The sequence below is a fragment of the Sinohyriopsis cumingii genome, chromosome 17, assembly GCF_028554795.1.
Source record: "Sinohyriopsis cumingii isolate HCF-2022 chromosome 17, ASM2855479v2, whole genome shotgun sequence".
Taxonomy (NCBI): Eukaryota; Metazoa; Mollusca; class Bivalvia; order Unionida; family Unionidae; genus Sinohyriopsis; species Sinohyriopsis cumingii.
The window spans coordinates 17517895-17536824 of record NC_142977.1 but is presented as its reverse complement, the minus strand read 5'-3'; the positions used below and the strand labels follow the sequence as shown (position 1 = coordinate 17536824).

Below are 18930 nucleotides of genomic sequence, written 5' to 3'. Positions count from 1 at the left end.
ACCTCGGTAAGAACCACCGACAAACGTGAAACTAATGACGAGCTTCCTCACATACCCATTATGGCTGAGCAGAGACTCGACCCCTCGCAAACGGAAGTGAGATGTCTGTGATTTGTCAAAGCTAAGGCCTTAGACTACTCTCCTCCTCATCACCTTATATTAGGAAATAGAACTGTATTGCGTCTGGTATGTTCCGTACAAATAGACAAAGAACATAGTATAACGTAAATAATACAAAGTTGAAAATGTACTTGTGCAGAGTGAATAATGAATATAATTGATCTCGTAGGTTAAAAATTTTTTTACCTACTCGATTATATATATCTGTTACTCACTTGTTACAAGCAAATATATTCTATATATTTCATTAGAGTATTTAACATAATCCTTTAAACTTGCATCTTCGCAGTTATATAAATCATAGTATTGAATACACGAATTGATCTGTCAATGGAATAATAACGTATCTTTCTAAGACAGTCTAATATTTATACCGTTGGCAGCCGGCCTGTCCTGTCATGTACACACTATTGAGTATATTCGAACTATAATGGTTAAGTTGTTTACTGCTACATACCATGTCGAGCTGCAGGTAATTTGTAGGGTACTTTGAAAATTCTACCACATTCAGCGTTAACTCTGATTCAAAGGTGTATGTTAGCCCCATCATTACTTTGGTATGTTTTCAGTCAAAATATTGATATTCTAAGAGTATATGGGGTTGAATTAGCATAAAAGCTCAAATAGATTTATCACTGGATGGCTAATTTTGGTGAAATTTGCATTGTGGATTACTCTGGGTCCAAGCACTGACACCTAAAATTATAAAACTAATATGGAATGTAACTGTGAATTGAAAAGAAAAACATAAAATTGTATAAATACGCCAGACTGAACGTCGCAATGGTGCTTCAAACTTTACACTGATGCAACCGAAAACAATTCCGGAATATGTTACAAATATGGCCTAGACTAAAAGTAATGCTAAAATTAAAATGTTGAGACCTAAATTAGCGGAGACAAAGAAAAAAATGCAACGTAATAAGTTCTTAAATGGCACAGATTAAAAGCAATGCAAACATTGTGCCTTTTCAAACAGCAACAAATCATCTCATGAATAATTTTCATGTCCTTTCTTTCTGCATAACGCTGGTTGTTATGTTGAGAAATTGCAATGTGTATTCCTCAAATAACTAACTTTTCATCATGAGGGCGGAGCGATCGGACTTGCGTGGGACTTTGTTACAAATGAATACTGTTCTGTAAAAAATAAGAATATTTCAAATAACTATTTTGATGCTAGCGACTTAAAAAGCAATACAACCAAAATCAAATCATACAATATCAATACCTTTGTGGTCTTTATGGGGCACTTTACAGATATTATGAAATTCAGAGAGTGTGACGGGTGTAAGATGAAGTTGTTTGCATTTGCAAAATGCACAATGGAGAAATTGTAGATATACTTCAGCAGCAGGAAGGCTGAACATACCAATTATTCGTGCGAATAAAAAGCTTATACCAAGGGGGAGGGAGGCTGAAGAGATCAATTATTCGGGCAAAATAAGGCCCATACCAAGAGAAGGCTGAACAAACCGAACATTTCGTGAAAATAAGGTTTTGTAACAAATTTGGCCATACAAGGCGGACAGGGGAGCTGAAGGGAGGAGAGGCTAAACTGACCAAATATTCGAGACCTTATTTGTAAAAATAAGACTTATAACAAAAATGGGCGGTGGGTGGGTGCGCTAACCACTTCGCGCTATAGTTCGTAAAATTAACGCTACTGGAAAGTGCTTGCTAAAATAAAATGTAAAAAAAATTGAATCAACGTTTTAACAATTTTAAAAACCGAACTATCTATCTGGGGCAGGAACAAGTAGCGCTGACAGGTTGCTGAACCAAAGATTTTATCAAGACCAATGCAATGTCGTGTTATTGGATCATGTAAATTGATTGTTACAAATCTGTACGGGGTTTTCTGAGCATGTTTCAAAAACGTTTTCAAACCTAATCACGTCCATGTCACCGGGACACCAAGTCTGATGAATATTTCTCAGCGTATATGTATCAAAGGCATTAAAGACAACCAAAAGATTACAGTAATGACTTCCGTGTTTTTATGTCTACCTCGATCAAAACAATATTCTGGCTGGATTTGTTTGTTTTTCCAGCATAACATCATCGTATACCACTAATGTATTGATATTACCATCATGATCATCGAAGTCAGTGATAAATTCGATAACAACATTGTCATTGACATCCTTTTTAAAGACTGTGCATTCTCATTGAAATCCTTTCAGCCATTATAGCAGCGTTGGTCATCAGCTGATGGTGCCACTAAATAAAGTTTATTCCATCAGAGCCATCTCATTATCAGACTGAGTAGCAACTAAGTTTTATCAGACCGAGATAGACCAATGATAATGGCACGAATAGAGTTTGTTAATTCCGGATTATGCTTAACTGGCTCCTGCTCTCGAGTTGCCGTAACGTCAATCACGTTCATGTTGTCAAAATGTGATACGTATATGAGGTTATATTGTGTCGATGCAAAAAAATGTCACTGATACTAGTGGATTAAAAACAATAACGACGAAAAATCTTCGACGGGCAAATACAGGTACGTGTGTGACATGTGGTACAAAAAAAACGAATTTGTGTCGTCTCGGGAGACGTCAAAATGAGATAATTATCCGAGACACTCGGAAAATTACTAGAAACTCCAAGGGCTAAATATTCTGGTGAGAACCAACTTCCGTGATATAGATTTTGTTGCCCTGGAACTTGAATTGATATTAGACTAGGCGAACAAAATCAACCAACAGTTGGTGAATTTCCAGTGAATAGGATTGTTCAAGTGTGCCATGCTGATGATGTAGCGTATATTTACAACAACGACATATCATCGACATCAAAATGATTCACATGCTTAAGTTTGTAAAAACTAAATCTCTTACAGAATCGGTCGCGAATGGGTTGATAAGATCGGCAATGAGTGATAAACCAGGGAATTATTTCTCGATAATTATAATAATGGAATAGATTGTTATATCAGCTTTAAACGGAGCAATGAGTGGAACTTCTATGAAACCCATATCGACGAAATAAGTACAGGTTAAAAATTCAAAACAAGCATTACTCGCTGACGTGACTGTCAGGTACTTATATGAACCTGCTGACTTGAAAGTGGTAAAAAAGCAACTGATCCTATTTGGAATGTATCCACACATGCAATTTCCAACGTGGTTACATCTACGAGTAGGCCTGCAATCTACAGACTAGATTCGACGGCTCCTCAGTTTGGATTACACAATTACCACCGGCATGGATTCGCACTAGCTTCTCGACTTCGGTTACATTCATGACAGGTCAGCATTACATTCACAAACTACTATTTATTTGGTCCACCATAAATTGCCGTGGGTCATTAGGAGAATGTTGCCATGGTATTGCTTGTTTTGAGGTTGTTTCAACTCCATGTTGAATTCAGGATCAAGATCAAACTCGGGAGTTTTTGTCATTTCGCTTATAACCAACTAATTTTATTCCTTATCATACCAGATGTATCGTTGCTTTCCTGTTGATTTATCTTCCATAGTATGAAGCATCTAGTGTAGATGAAACGTTCTTGTAACTCCCGATACTGCCAAATACCCTAAATTTGACCATTCAACACAATCATTAAGAATCCAAATATTGGTATCTGATATTGTTAGTCCCTGCGATGAATGAACTGCTTTTGTATATCCTAGAGTGCAGCATCATGGCTGTGCAAACGTTTTTCAACAGCATCAATGGGGACAACAACAATATCATTAAAAGCTAGTTTCTGTTTCTCTAGGGATCCCGAACTCTCAAAGTCAATATTCTGTCAACGGGTATATGCTGTGCGATAGCATAAACGGACTGGCAGATCTGGGAATGTTTCCCAGTGAAGTGAGAATAATTTATTTATTTAGAAGTGAATCACGAATTATTTTCCTGCATGCGCCACAAATCTCGACATTCATTGCGCGCCGTTTCTGAAATCTCACTGCGCATCATGTCAAGTTGAATCTTGTTGGATTTAAGTTTCATCCTTACTTTTCGCTTCTTCAATGATTCATTGTTGACCCTGTTGTCCTCTAACATTTCTCGTAAGCGACGGCATATTATTGTAGCCAGTGGCGTGGTGATTCTCCTGTGAACTCGGGAGGTTGAACATGATCGCCCCACTTGATAATCGCTGTTTATTTTGTCGATAATCAATCAAAAAACATTTTAAAACTATCTTTAGATGCCTTACATATATTGTCCCAGATGATGATATTAGAAATATCTTTCTTGCCCATTTATTTTAAAATCCATGCATCACCGCGCCATCAAAAGAAACTGTGATTAGTATGAGACTTAACACCTCTCTCCTTCATCTCCCTGGCAAGTCGGTGAGTTGGGGTTAGCACTACCATGTCAGTGCGGGATGCGTGGATCCCCCATAAACAATCTTAACGCACGTGTAGTTTTAACAGAACCACCAGGACCATTAAGACAAACCATTATATGCCGCGACACGGGATCATTAACTGATGGTGCCAAAGACGGTTGTCAATTTTGTTAACAATGAGGGTGAGGTTTCTAATTTTCAGACTAAGAATAATTACATATTAGCTCATTCTTACTCGCCAGTGCCCCGGTGGAGTTTCGTCTACACTTAACAGAATTTCATCTAGCAGGTATAACGGTACCAATTGCGCAAGTCCAGGTGGGCGGAGCTTAAGGTGTATGGAACATTGTATTCAGAATTAAAGAACAACACTAGCTGTGATTGGTGCATTATGTAGGAGTTGTACTTTCTGTTTGGCTTAAAAAAAATGTTGAGCCTCTTGGCAACATGTGAGTTTGTATTAATTTCTATCTAGATCATATTTTGTATTTTTTATGATTTTTTTAAAATATGGTACACATAGCTGAAAATGTGCTTGTTGTGACTAGATAACTCTTACCCCTGTCTAGTTCCAGTAGAGTTATCTCTCTTAAATGCAATGGAGTACCTGGTTATGTCATTGTCAAATTGACAATCTAGCATTGTTCTATATGACAGTGTGTGACATGCATGCCCAAGTAGGACAGAAATTATATTTATTTCACAAAACATTAGCATTGAGGTATATGGAAAAACAATTGGTACCGTGATACCAGCAGGCCTATGTTTGACTCGCTGGTATTAAATATAAAATAAATCTGTGGCGACCCTAGCAACGTCCTTAGAAAATCGAGTGATCATCGATAACTGTCTTATTGATGTGTAAGCGAGCATTGAACATCTAAAATAAGAATACTGCTGAGAAAAACCATTAAAACAGCTGATAATATTAAATAACTGAGTTCCATTTGGTAGGTTTGCTCGTTTCCTGGTGACTAGTACACCTTTTTTCCGCATATAAAGTCGAATTCTACCTCGTCAATGACCAATATTTTACAACGGAGCTTATTACCAGATGAAGCTTCATATGCCAATTTACCCATCAGTGTTTGGCCTATGTCTTTTGCAAACGATATGTCCTACTCGTCGTTGCTTTCTGGTTTTGCAGCCAGACCTAATTTTGTGGTCTTTACGAAATTATGGATTCACTCAGTGTCTTCGTATCAAGCGTAAATCTCAAAAACAGTATTGGAGCCCAACCGGGTTTATTCCTTGCGCAGTTGTCCATGAGATTTATCTCCGGATTTGGTTCGTTAAAATAACGACCAAACCAAGCAGGAATGACTGGATGAACATTTTAGGCAAATTGGGATGATTCAATCTTCAAAATTCGGTAGCGGACTATTATCTCAACTCGAGTCAATTTATGTGTCGGATGCCAAAATCTCTCAAAATGGCTCGTCCTTTGTCAATGAAGAAATTTGCAAACATGTCCGGAAGGTCGACTGGAGTGAAGGTAGTTGGAAGTGGTGTACATTTGTTCCTTGACATGTGCTTGTTAGTAATCTCGAAGAGCTCTTTGCAACTGTAACTTTCAGCTGCAAATAAGGCTTACATTCACTCATTCCAAGAAAGCTTCCGGGATAGCATGCAAACATGTCAATCGAAATAACGTCTTTTAATCATATTTATTCTTACAGAGACATCAATGTCCATATTCAACATACGAGCGTTGAACATCTTCAGTAAAATCTATGGGGGTTGGTAGCGATGGCACCAGATTGAATCATTGTCAGTGCTTTTATGACAAGCACCATTGTGTGTTTGGCATCAAAGAAAACCTTCTGACATTTCTGTAGAACCCGAAGATGTGTGACAGTAGAATTGCGTATGAAAATTCTTCTTCACCGCTTAACATTGATCGATGTGCTGTGAATTCCCGCTTGAAAATTTCATTCTTCGATGCAACTTCAGTTACAGTGGCGATCAATGTTACTCTGCGATTCTTGTGGTGATCTATGGTGAACATCATTGACGGACCAGCGGACCAAGAATAATCATCGGAATATCATGCCAGTGCAAGTATCGTTGTGGCAATGTCAACTTGTTCGAGACATGATTCAATATTCTTACTACAAATGATTTTTTGACATTGTTAAACAACACCATGACACGATTCTTAACAAAACCAACTCCATCTCAAACTCCATATCCTGTATCACCTGCTTTCAGATGTCGACTTTCTACCTCAATGAATGCCACAGCGGGTATGACAATACATACTTGTATCCTTAACATCGACTCGTCCGCGGTCCCCAGGTACACGTGTAGCAAGAGAATACTATTAATAATCGCGCACTGATTCATCGTTAAGGACTGGTTCTTCCATGTCAGATGCGGGATCAGATACACGCTTGAATATTCAATTATATATTTCTTGTTGAATAAAATGATTTCCCAACAAACGGTCAACCAATGATCACTGGTGGGTCAGCGACGACTTCGAGAAAGACCACGTTCTGCTATTAGACTTGCTGTTATATATTGTATATTTTTCTCTCTGGGCAGCTTGTTGTTTTGTCAGTGGCACGCCTTCCAATTCCTTCGAAAGTTCATTTGCAGCTTGATTTATTATTTTATTAATACTTGCTGCCATCACGTTGGTGCTGGGCAGTTCAATGGCAGCAGTTTTCGTCCTATTAATCGTTCAAGTTTGTCTTGGATAGCTGAGAGTATTCTTAATTGCTTTGCAATCGGGAACGCTTTTGGGGTTACCGTTCTGAATAGATCTAGAACACATCGCCAATCCCATCTCAGTAGATAACTTTACATGTTGGTAATCGTGAATTTATCACCCTGACCAGCATAGGCCTACGTTGTACATTGTGTATGATCAAGCTATTTTCTTGTCACTGATTTAATTAAATACCTAGTCACTGTAGTGACCATCGATGTAGTAATCATCGGTAATGTCATCGATAAGTGCCCGATAAACATTTATGTCCATGATACCACCTGTGAATCATCGCTGACAAATAGCAGCTGCTTCATTTGTGGTTTTCGGGGGAATTATTGCCGGCTCGTCTTCCGCCAATCAGACATTCAAGTATATCAACATCATCAATGATGTTACATGGGTAAAGCTTATCGTGTGGAGTGCTAAAGATATTTTCCTCGAGTAGTAAGACGACTTTCGGTTGTTTGATCATGGAATAGCTTTGACGCAGCGTCTGCTTTTTCCTTCCTTTTTTCAGATCTAGTTTTTACACTTGATTGTTTCCTTTCTTCTACTGCTTCTTCAAGTTTACCCTTCAATTCTTTGTGCTCTTTTTCATTTCCTGTTGTACTTTTGCAACATATTCCCATACTGCTTGATTAAATATTTCAATATTATTGTTTTCCATTCTGACTGGATGAGTTTTACTAACAACACAATATACACATTTGACCCAATTGACCCAATTGACATATTTTACACTGTAAACATAATCAAGTTTACATATTGATCACCACTACCGGTTCCAAATGTGGCAATATCAAGTATTTGGTCTTTATCCCTGATGGCTGCAATACATTCCGCAGTACATTTATCTATTATATTAGTTCTAAAGTTTGGCGAAAGCGGAGGTTAAACTTCAGGTTGTGGTTGAGCTTCAATTTGTTGTTAAGCAGGATGCCGAGGTGGTATCTTAGCAGGTCGACAACGACCAGAAATATCAGCAGGCAAAGTCTCAAGAGCTTTTTTGCGTTGCCTTAGTTGCTGTAACAATTATTTTGTTTGGCTCGACAATTGGTTTAAATAACTGCTCTGTAAACATTTGAATTTCTTGGAGCTGTTGAAGCTGCTGTTTGACAGAATCAGGGAAGGGGAGATATTTCTTAATCGCATCTTGTCGTTGGCGAACTATTTTAGCTATAGTTCCATAATTAGCGTAGAATCACTCGTTATTGTTAGCGCAAATATTTCTTACCCCAATTAGATGGTTCGGTTTTCAAAAGCATTCCAGCTTCGATTTACACATTTGGACATTTTTCGCAAGAACGTTCCTGAAGCGTTATTTTTAAGAACCATAGCGCGAAGTGGTCTGCGCACCCCCACCCACAATTGAGTTATACACCTTTCTTTTGACAAAATAAGGTCTCAAATGTTTGGTCTGTTTAGCCTCTCCTCCCTTCAGCCTCCGGTTCCCCGTCTTGTATGGCCAAATCTGTTATAAACCGTATTTTCGTGAAATGTCTGGTCGGTTCAACCCCTCCTCCATTCAGCCTCCCGTCCCCCGCCTTCTGCAGCGAAATTTGTTATACACCTGCTTCCCGTCCCCCGCGTTGTATGGTCAAATTTATCATAAATCTTATTTTCACGAAATGTTTGGTTTGTACAGCCTTCCCCTTGGTATAAACCTTATTTTGCCCGAATGTTTGGTCTGTTCAGCCTCCCTGCTGCTACTTCCATCTTTCATGTACTTTGGGTGAAATTTCATTAGATATTGCACTTATGGAAATTGTTCATATCTAAGCAGACAGCTTGCAACCTTGACTGTTCTCCATGTGCTCAAACAGATCATCCTGAATTAATCTAAAATACGCTGTCTTCAGCAGACAACCTGGTATATGTCAGTTATTTGCTTTCGGCATTTTAGGCCATTTAAGGCTGCTTCATTTGCTCGGATGCAGGACTCACCGTAGCCACCAGACAGAGGTATTTTGATGAAAAAATATCTTTACTTCATAATTTTATTTTTTTAATTTTAATTTTTTCAGTTTATCTAAAGCCTGATAGCGGAATATAATTTTGCAGCACATGCTCTATCAGGCTATATTGATTAGAAAAGAAATTAAATTTACATTCTACGTCTAAATTGTCTGTACTTAAATTTGTCTTGATAGTATGCCTTTTCTACATTTACTGAAATGGTAAAAGGCTGGCGTGCTTCTATTTTTTTTCTATCTATAGCATGTACACCAGACTCGTATTTAACGCCATTTTCAGGCTAAAAATCAGCTACATGTATCTCTACTAGCACTTTTTCCCAACAATCTGACAAACTTCAAAACTTTAAAACATATTGTGCTCATAACTATCATCAGCACATTGTTAAAAGTGCAGACATACTCGTAGGTTTTTATAGGCGCTGAAATAGACTGCCAATGACACGAATGGCTATTCATACCAATACATACGTCGGCAATGTTAGGGACCCGCTGGCGACAATCAGTTAGAAATTATAAATCAAGGAATGAAATGACCAAGCCGTGCATTTATTTTTATATCTTTGATATTTTCTGTTTCTAAAGTTGAGGTGGGGGTGGGGGTAAACAAACTGGATGTTGTGCGACTACTATATAGCTCCAGCCTGATGCACAGTACAGCCCTTATAAACATACTACTCCACCTCTAAACGAGGGAGAAACAAAACATCATTAAAAAATTAAATAAACATACCGGGTAACACAAAGGCCGACCAAGAAGCGGGAGCCAGATTAAGCGAACCCACAACCCAACAATTCAATAACAGCGGTCAAGAACTATACAGCATAGTCAGGAAAAAATAATGACAAACGGCAGAGAGAATGGAACAACAGCCCCCAAAGACCGAAAGCTATGCCTAATTCCAAAGGAAGTTATCAGACATAAAACGGGGAAAATACTTCTAGCAAGTAGCTTTGGCAAATATCTGCCTGGGGCACAATCAGAGGGTAAAAACTGCCCACAATGCACCATACCAGAAACCTTAAAACATGTAATAAACGAGTGCCCGAGTTGCACCGAACAATGGCGTAAATTCAAAGGCAAACAAAAAAGAATACATGGTCCCACTACATATCCAGGAAACAGAAACATCAACTCCACGTACAGAACATCATGGACTCTATTTCGACCATTTGGATAAGAGGAAAAATAAAACTCCTAGTTACCAAACTATAATGTAACTGCAGCAGTCCACAATGCCCACGTCACAACCCGAGCCACAACAAAATAATTAGTGGGAGAAGGCGCAATACCCTGTTTTATAACCACGACAACAAGTCAAAATATAGCCAGGGTATATCAATTATTAAACCACAAACCCGTATAAACAAGAAGAAAAAATATATATTAAAAAAAAACAACAACAAAAAACCCATAAAAAACCACGTCAAAATCATTCTCCAGTTATAAGCTGCCGACAGTCAGAAGGGTTTTAAATACAAAACCTAGCTGAATAGCACCGACTGATACAATAGCTGGGGAAATTTAGCAATCTAATAAATACAACTCACAAACAACATGCTTAGGAATAACCCACAACACACCCCTCCCTACCAACAACAGTCCAGACGCCTTAAATCTAACACTGCCATGGGTAAATCAGTTAATCCAAATGCAAAATTTATAAACAGAAACCAACCAGACGATACTACTCCAACTAAAAACTAACATTCCCTTAACATTTTGCTCTTCCTCTTTCACCGTCGCGGGAGAAAACGTATACAAACAAATATCCCAACCTCGAGTAAACTTAGATAATATAAGGTGGTCCTAAGCCCAGATAATCAATAAAATAGGCACTATAAGGTGGTTAAAATTCCAAACCACCAGGCCATGTCGCACAAGATGACAATGATATAATCCTAGAGCTAGCAAAACTCTCATATAGTTACTAATGGCACAGATTTATTTTATTTTTATTTTTTTATTTTTACATCAATTCAAAATTATTAAGAGGAAATCCACAAACTTGGTGTGGCCAAGCGGTCTAAAGCGCTCACCGTTACTGATCACTGCCATCTCAACAGTCTGGTTGAGTTCGAGCCTCGGGCTCGGCCAATGCACAGGGGCTCATATCGCAGCTTAAAATTGACCTGTCATACATGTACTATATAATAACTAGTTACTAGTACATGTATGACAGGTCAATTTTAAGCAACGATACGAGCCCCAGTGTTTCCCACTCGAACAGTAAATAAGCAGTGTGCTGTGCGCACTTTTAAAACCACCATTAAAACAAAGAGTGCTCATACACTCAGATTAAAGATCAAATTGTGTTGGATGGTAGCTTCTTTATCATACCTCAAGTGGACATACATGGTCGAAGGGTCGAACACGTCTAAAATTTAAGATCATCATCATCATCATCAGTACAGCCAAACCCTCTCAGTGCGTTCAGGGCCTGGGTAGCTACAATTGCTTCCATGCCTAGCGATCGTCTTTGTTGTGGCTGCTTGCTCTATTCGATGCCTACCTATATTGGGCGTACGGTCTTGCACATTTTGAAATCACATAACTACCTGAAAAGTAAATTAAGATTTGTACTTTTTTTATTCCTTTTTTTATGATCAAACTTGTTTCTTCAGTACTCACTTCTTAAATTATTACAAATTTTCTTCTCACCATTTTGTTTTTTATTTATGTTTATAGCAACTTTACTACATTTTTTATGTATCAATTCTCTTTGAGGAAAAAAAAATCACTTCTTTAGCGCCGCAAATAAGAGTGCATTCCCTTGATGCAGACAGCAGTTTACTTCCCCTGATTCAGCGAATAACCGAGAAAATCCTTTCAAAGACATAATATTATTCTTGGAACTAATGCAAAAAAACAGACATATGATAGCCTGATGGAAATGACGTATTACCTACAAAATTAATCTCTTCTATGTTTGCTTCTAACATTTAGTTTGGGGCAGCTTATTTCCACAGGGCAAATATGAGGATATGATAGAGCGACCTTGAGGTGCAATTAAAGTTCGTACCGTGCTGTGCCATTCATTTATCAAGATTCAAGTGTTCGATGTTATTAAGTTGTTTCGTTTGCTTTGTATGCTTTACAAGTAAGTTTGATAAGGGATTCCAATGACTTTATTGGCTGCACATCTCCAATAAATGAGCTCCAAATACCGGTCAAATTGCTCCGTTTTTAAGTATACCTCCCGTTACGTTTAAACGTTAGTTATTTTAGCAACTACGGATAGCAATTGACAACCATTTTCCCGGCATAATCCGCCTTGCGTACGTTCAGTCAGACCACCCCTTGTTGAAAGTTCATTATTCTATCACTTGATTTGACTCACGTCACATAATGAAATGTAATCTTCATAAAGCTTTCCTTATATATATATATATGTATATATATATATATATATATATATATATATATATATATATATATATATATATATATATATATATACATACACACACACATATATCTATACACATACATATATACATACATAAATACATATATATATATATATATATATATATATATATATATATATATATATATATATATATATATATATATATATATATATATATATATATATACACACATATCACATACATTAAAAATAGCATGCCATTTAAATGTTTGTATAAAGCAAATTGATATACCAATACTTCCTTCATGGCTCTTTCAGAAGAAAAAAGTCCTGGTTGGACATACTGTAAGTCATACAATGTTCAAAATGTGTAGATATTCTGGAAATGTACAATACAGTAGAACCTGACCTGAATGACCATCCCTTCTGCTAAAAATTAATGGCTGGTCTATCATAACAGGTCTTTCACAATGACCAGTTCACATGTCCAATATAAATATCCAGTTTATTACGATCACCTGCCTTCAGTGGTCAGCAGCAAGGTGTTTCCTAACCAAACAATGGTTTTTCCCTGCCTTATGTGGTCACTGGTCCAGGAGCAGATTTAGAGTGATCACTCAGACTGTGTAAACTGAATTATTGCTTCATGAGGAAGACAAAGAATAACATGTGAAATTGATGTACAATCAGGTCTTACCTTGCTTGTATTCATAACTCCAGTCATTGTAACAGTTTAACTTTAAGTTGCAAGTCAAATTTTAAAGAAAAGGTCTTGACAATAACTGTGTATGAAGTGCACACAATAACTATAACACGTACCTGTGCATGAATCACACACAGTAACTTTATCACATACCTGTGCAAGAACCACACACAATAACCATGACATTACATGTGCATACAGCACACACAAAAGCTGTAACACATACCTGTGCATGAAGAACACACAATAACTATAACACATACCTGTGCATGAATCACACACAATCACTATAACACTTACCTGTGCAAGAACCACACACAATAACCATGACATTAACTGTGCATACAGCACACAAAAAAACTGTAATACATACCTGTGCATGAAGCACACACAATAACTATAACACGTACCTGTGCATGAAGCACACACAGTAACTATAACACTTACCTGTGCAAGAACCACACACAATAACCATGACATTACCTTTGCATACAGCTCACAAAAAAACTGTAACACATACCTGTGAATGAACCACACACTGGAAACAAATATAATGGAATTAAGACTTTCCCTAATTTCTTCTCTCACAATTTGATCAAATGACAAAATAAAGTCTCCTGCCCTGAATATGTTTTTGTAACTAACACCAGGTTCAATGCCATTATTTTCCTGGAGGTCTGACAGCATTTCTGTATCAAAGAATGGTTTTCCATTACAGGCTAGGCTACAGGCTGTGCGAACTCACGGTCCATTGTTTAAAATTTCTTTAAAACTTAATTTCATAATGGCTTTTTCTAGTGGAGTCAATAACTCTAATTGCTGTACAGCACAGAGTTTATGAGGTCCATAACTGTCAGGGGACTTAGTTATTTCAATCCTGAATTGAAAGTTCCATTGCTAAATACTCTGATTCAATTTCAATTCTGTGCCGATTTAGGATGTTGTTTACAATAGCAGTTTTCCTTCAGTCAATAAATTCAAGCCTGGAATAGATATAAATCCAAAATGGCTGAAAATCTCTTTGTCTCTAAGTTATGTCCAGTCAAGATATACAAACATGTAAGTGCTTTTCTGGGGACACTGCTTTAGAAATTCTAGCATTAAGTTGGCAACAACAGGTACTAAGGTATTACCTGTATTGTTCCACTAGTATCTTGGCTTCTAGAAGTTTACTTGTTGAGTAAAAACTTAAACGAGGGTCAGTGATACTGGCAAAGTGGTTTAGACGTCCCCAGAAAGTATCAAGGCTCCACTGTGGTTTGTCCAGGTCTATTCTCTTCATTATGATTGTCGTATAAAAACAACAATAAAATTGGATTGTATAAATGAAATTATATGTTTCATCTATACTCGTTTAGAAATTTAGTGCAACTGCAAACTGCGAGACTGATATCTGCTACTGAGTAATGTGCCAGCAGACCTGTGTCTATGCAGTTAATTAAGTTTAATCAGTAGAACAAACAAAACAGACCGTGATCTTCTAGTGCATTAGGTTATGGCATATCATAGTCTTTGCAGTCAGACAACTTATAAACTAGTATGTTTTGGCAAATTATATAAATATATTATTAAAAGGCATTAGTAGTAATAAATATGAAATACACTAATATAAATATTTATGTAGCTCAATCCTAGATATATTTTAAGATATTTTACAAAATTTTTGAATGCACCAACAAAATGTCATCATATGACCTGAGTTATTGTTGTAGGGTTTAATGCCATTTTTCAGCACAACAGAGGATATACATGGCGGCGAGTATAAATGGTGGAGGAAGAACCCGGGAAACCCCAGAACAAACCACTGACCCACGAGAAGCTACTGGCAAACTTTCTCACAAACCCACATTGACCGAATCCGGACTCTGGATCCCACACAGACTGAGATGAGATGACAATGATCCATAACGGTGAGCGCTTTAGACCACTCAGCCACTCGGGGCCCCCAAGATGATCTGAGGATCTAATATATGAGCTGAGTGAGTTTTCTCCAATGTGTCTGGATATAAACAATAATGTTTGATCTGACATTTTATATAAATTAGTAAACTTGGGGGGGGGGGAGGCTACTGGTACTTTCGATTTCCAATGCTCTAACACTGCAGACAAGGTATAATGAAAACAAAAACGTTACTCCTCATGTATGTCAAGGGTTTTCATGCAGCCTAGGAACACGTCATGATTCGCACTGACTCTGTTTATGTTACTCTGTTTATCAAATAAATGTTCTTCTTTTTGAAGTTTAAGTTTAAGTTTTCAAATATTAACAACATATTAACAACTGAAATTAATTAGATGTTATTTAGAAAAACCTTTTGTTATTGCTATTTCAAATATTAATTATTTTACTTAATGAACTATGCGGCCCGTGACAATTGTAAATTTGTTTACGCGGCACTTGCACTGGAAAGTTTGCCCACCTCTGCTGTAGAAAGATCCCATGGAAAACACAAAAATACCGTTACATCGAACCAGATTACTGTATGTTACTTGGTACAAGTTCAGTTTTAATTTTTTCATCCAGCACAAGGTTGTTCTCTCCCACTCCAGACTCTTACTTATTTTGTCCATTATACACGGGTGGGGGGGGGGGTGAGAAAGGATTCCGATGAAATTGTGTACCATTTAGAACACAGGGACTATTAATACTTTTTAATTGCTATTTTCATGTCATTTATGAGTAATGAATGAGTAGAAATTCATCATTGATCGACAGGCCTGGAGTTGAATGAATATTTATATAGTCGTATTATTGTGCCATGGGCGGATCACAATTTGATATACCAGTAGTATTGGTATATGAATTTGCTTTATACCAATATTTAAATGATAGGCTATTTTAATGTATGTGGTATTCGTGTATGAAGGTATATATATATATATATATATATTATATATATATATATATATATATATATATATATATATATATATATATATATATATATATATGTGTGTGTGTGTGTGTGTGTGTGTGTGTGTGGATATAAGCAGTTTGCAGTTGGCATTTACTTATAAGCCTGTATATGTGATAATTGTGATGCATCCACTATACTAAGTCAAAAAATATTTATAAGTCTCAAAGATATTGATTTTACTAATTTAAATGGAATAAAATACACACAACTCTCTGACCTCATTTCTGTTCACAACATCAACTGTATAACATGCTGAGATTTTTCAAGTGTTCAGAAAATGAAACTACTCCACCTAATTAAGAGGCAAAGCTTTTAAGCACTGACCCAGATGAAATTTCCAGTCCGAATTTCAAAATCTTCAACCAAACAGTCCTTCATGAACTCCAACACTCAAATTTGTAACAAACAAAGCAATTAGCAGGCATTTGAAGCCAATTATGCCTTCAATAACTGCTTAATGCATCTTGACAGTAAAAAAATGAATAGACCCTGACAGCTGTTAGCACTATTGCACATGACAAAATCAACATATTGATTTGCAAGATTTAAAGAAGATTTGAAGAAACGTGATATTAGCTTTTATCATTCATGATCATCTTTGGTCATATGTCATAGAGCAACGAAACAAGCTAAAATTGACAGGAATGTTTCATAATTTTTAAAAATTCAGAACAAGTAGAAAGCAGATGCTAAACATTTCAAGTAAGCAAACACCGAATAATGTGCTGGGATTTTGTACGGGCTTGGTATTTTGGTAACATGTGAAGAGACCCTTGAAAGAAAATTATATGGAATCAGTCACCCTGTTTGGGTATTAAAAAGTTTATACTTAAATCACTAAGTGATTAAAGAGCCACCAACCAATCAATCGGATAATTAATCACTTGTACCATGGAAAAGAACTCCAGTTAATTATTTGTTTTGTTCCAATCATTAAATCCCCGCAAAAATCCTTACTAACGTTTGTAACAAGGCAAATCATCTTCCCACCATAACAGGAAGCCAGTCATTTAATGAACATGTGATGCCAGTAACACCGTTTAGAATACTATACTATGTTAAAAAGTTTGATGTGGAGTGGTCATGACAAATTTACTGAGCTGGTCCTTTCTTACATGCGTACATGCTTACAAGAAACATATTTTTGCAATAGATATCATAGTCAAATCAACACTGTCAACATTTTATTCTTATTTATATCAAAGCATTAAGATCACAGTGAATATTTCTTTTACAGTGAATTTTCAATCATCGTACAAGAGACTGTTAAATATTAACTTAGTTTGACTCATATAATTTACTAACTTGTAGATTTTGGTAAAATTTATAATAATTTGAAATTAAAACCGTCAGGTATAATTATTTTTTTCCATTGTCCAGAGACATTGTCGTATGACAAAAGTGAAAATCAGCAATGCTCATATATTCATGAAATTTTGTCCGTATATAGTGATGATAATTCAGAGAGGAGGGGGGTGGTACTGTTGGTGGTGGTGGTGGGCAAACCATTTGAACGTTTTTATATTTAATAATTAATAATCGATTTTTAGAACATTATAATAGATTTAAGAAACAACAACAACAGAGCGTTAAATATGCGATAGTATGTATGCCTTGAAGCTGAAAAGTTTTACATATAGGTCTAGTGTTGATGGGCTATTGCAACTATGTATCAATGATATTATGAAAACTGTAGAGAGATCCCAAGGAAAACATAAAAATACCGTTACATCAAACCAGATTACTGTATGCTACTTGGTACAAGTTCAGTTTTAATTTTTTCATCCAGTACAATGTTTTTCTATCTCACTCCAGTAGTATTGGTATATCAATTTGCTTTATACAAACATTTAATGGCATGCTATTTTTAATGTATGTGGTATGTGTATATATATATATATATATATATATATATATATATATATATATATATATATATATATATATATATATATATATAAGGAAAGCTTTATGAAGTTTACATTTCATTATGTGACGTGAGTCAAGACAAGTGATGGAATAATGAACTTTCAACAAGGGGTGGTCTGACTGAACGTACGCAAGGAGGATTAAGCCGGAAATATGGTTGTCAATTGCTATCCATAGTTGCTAAAAATAACTAACGTTTAAACGTAACGGGAGGTATACTTAAAAACGGAGCAATTTGGCCGGTATTTGGAGCTCATTTATTGGAGATGTGCAGCCAATAAAGTCATTGGAATCCCTTATCAAAATTACCTGTAAAGCATACAAAGCAAATGAAACAACTTAATAACATCGGCAATTGAATCTTGATAAATGAATGGCACGAACTGGAATTGCACCTCAAGGTCGCTCTATCATATCCTCATATTTGCCCTGTGGAAATAAGCTGCCCCAAACTAAAGGTAAGAAGCAACCTTAGAAGAGATTAATTTTGTAGGTAATACGTCATTTCTGTCAGGCTATCATGTGTCTGTTTCGCTGCATTAGTTCCAAAAATAATATTATTTCTTTGAAAGGTTTTTCTCGGTTATTCGTTGAATCAGGGGAAGTAAACTGCTGTCTGCATCAAGGGAATGCACTCTTATTTGCGGCGCTAAAGAAGTGATTTTTTTTTCCTCAAAGAGAATTGATACATAAAAAATGTAGTAAAGTTGCTATAAACATAAATAAAAAACAAAATGGTGATAAGAAAATTTGTAATAATTTAAGAAGTTAGTACTGAAGAAACAAGTTTGATCATAAAAAAGGAACAAAGAAAGTACAAATCTTAATTTACTTTTCAGGTGGTTATGTGATTCCAAAATGTGCAAGGCCGTACACCCAATATAGGTA

At 36.4% G+C, this 18930-nt stretch overlaps 2 protein-coding genes across 3 annotated transcripts in view; both read right to left on the bottom strand.

Annotated features, from left to right (window-relative positions):
- LOC149777835 (scavenger receptor cysteine-rich domain-containing group B protein-like) overlaps nucleotides 1–18930 on the bottom strand; it is a 53877-nt gene that overhangs the window by 20549 nt on the left and 14398 nt on the right. The window lies entirely within an intron of this gene.
- LOC149777836 (sideroflexin-2-like) lies at nucleotides 1132–14488 on the bottom strand. Its single transcript, XM_089938910.1, has 2 exons — nucleotides 14329–14488; nucleotides 1132–1260 (listed from the first exon to the last, which is right to left on the bottom strand). The coding sequence occupies exons 1-2, from the start codon at nucleotides 14475–14477 to the stop codon at nucleotides 1194–1196; spliced, it is 216 nt and encodes a 71-aa protein (XP_089795036.1). The 5' UTR covers nucleotides 14478–14488; the 3' UTR covers nucleotides 1132–1193.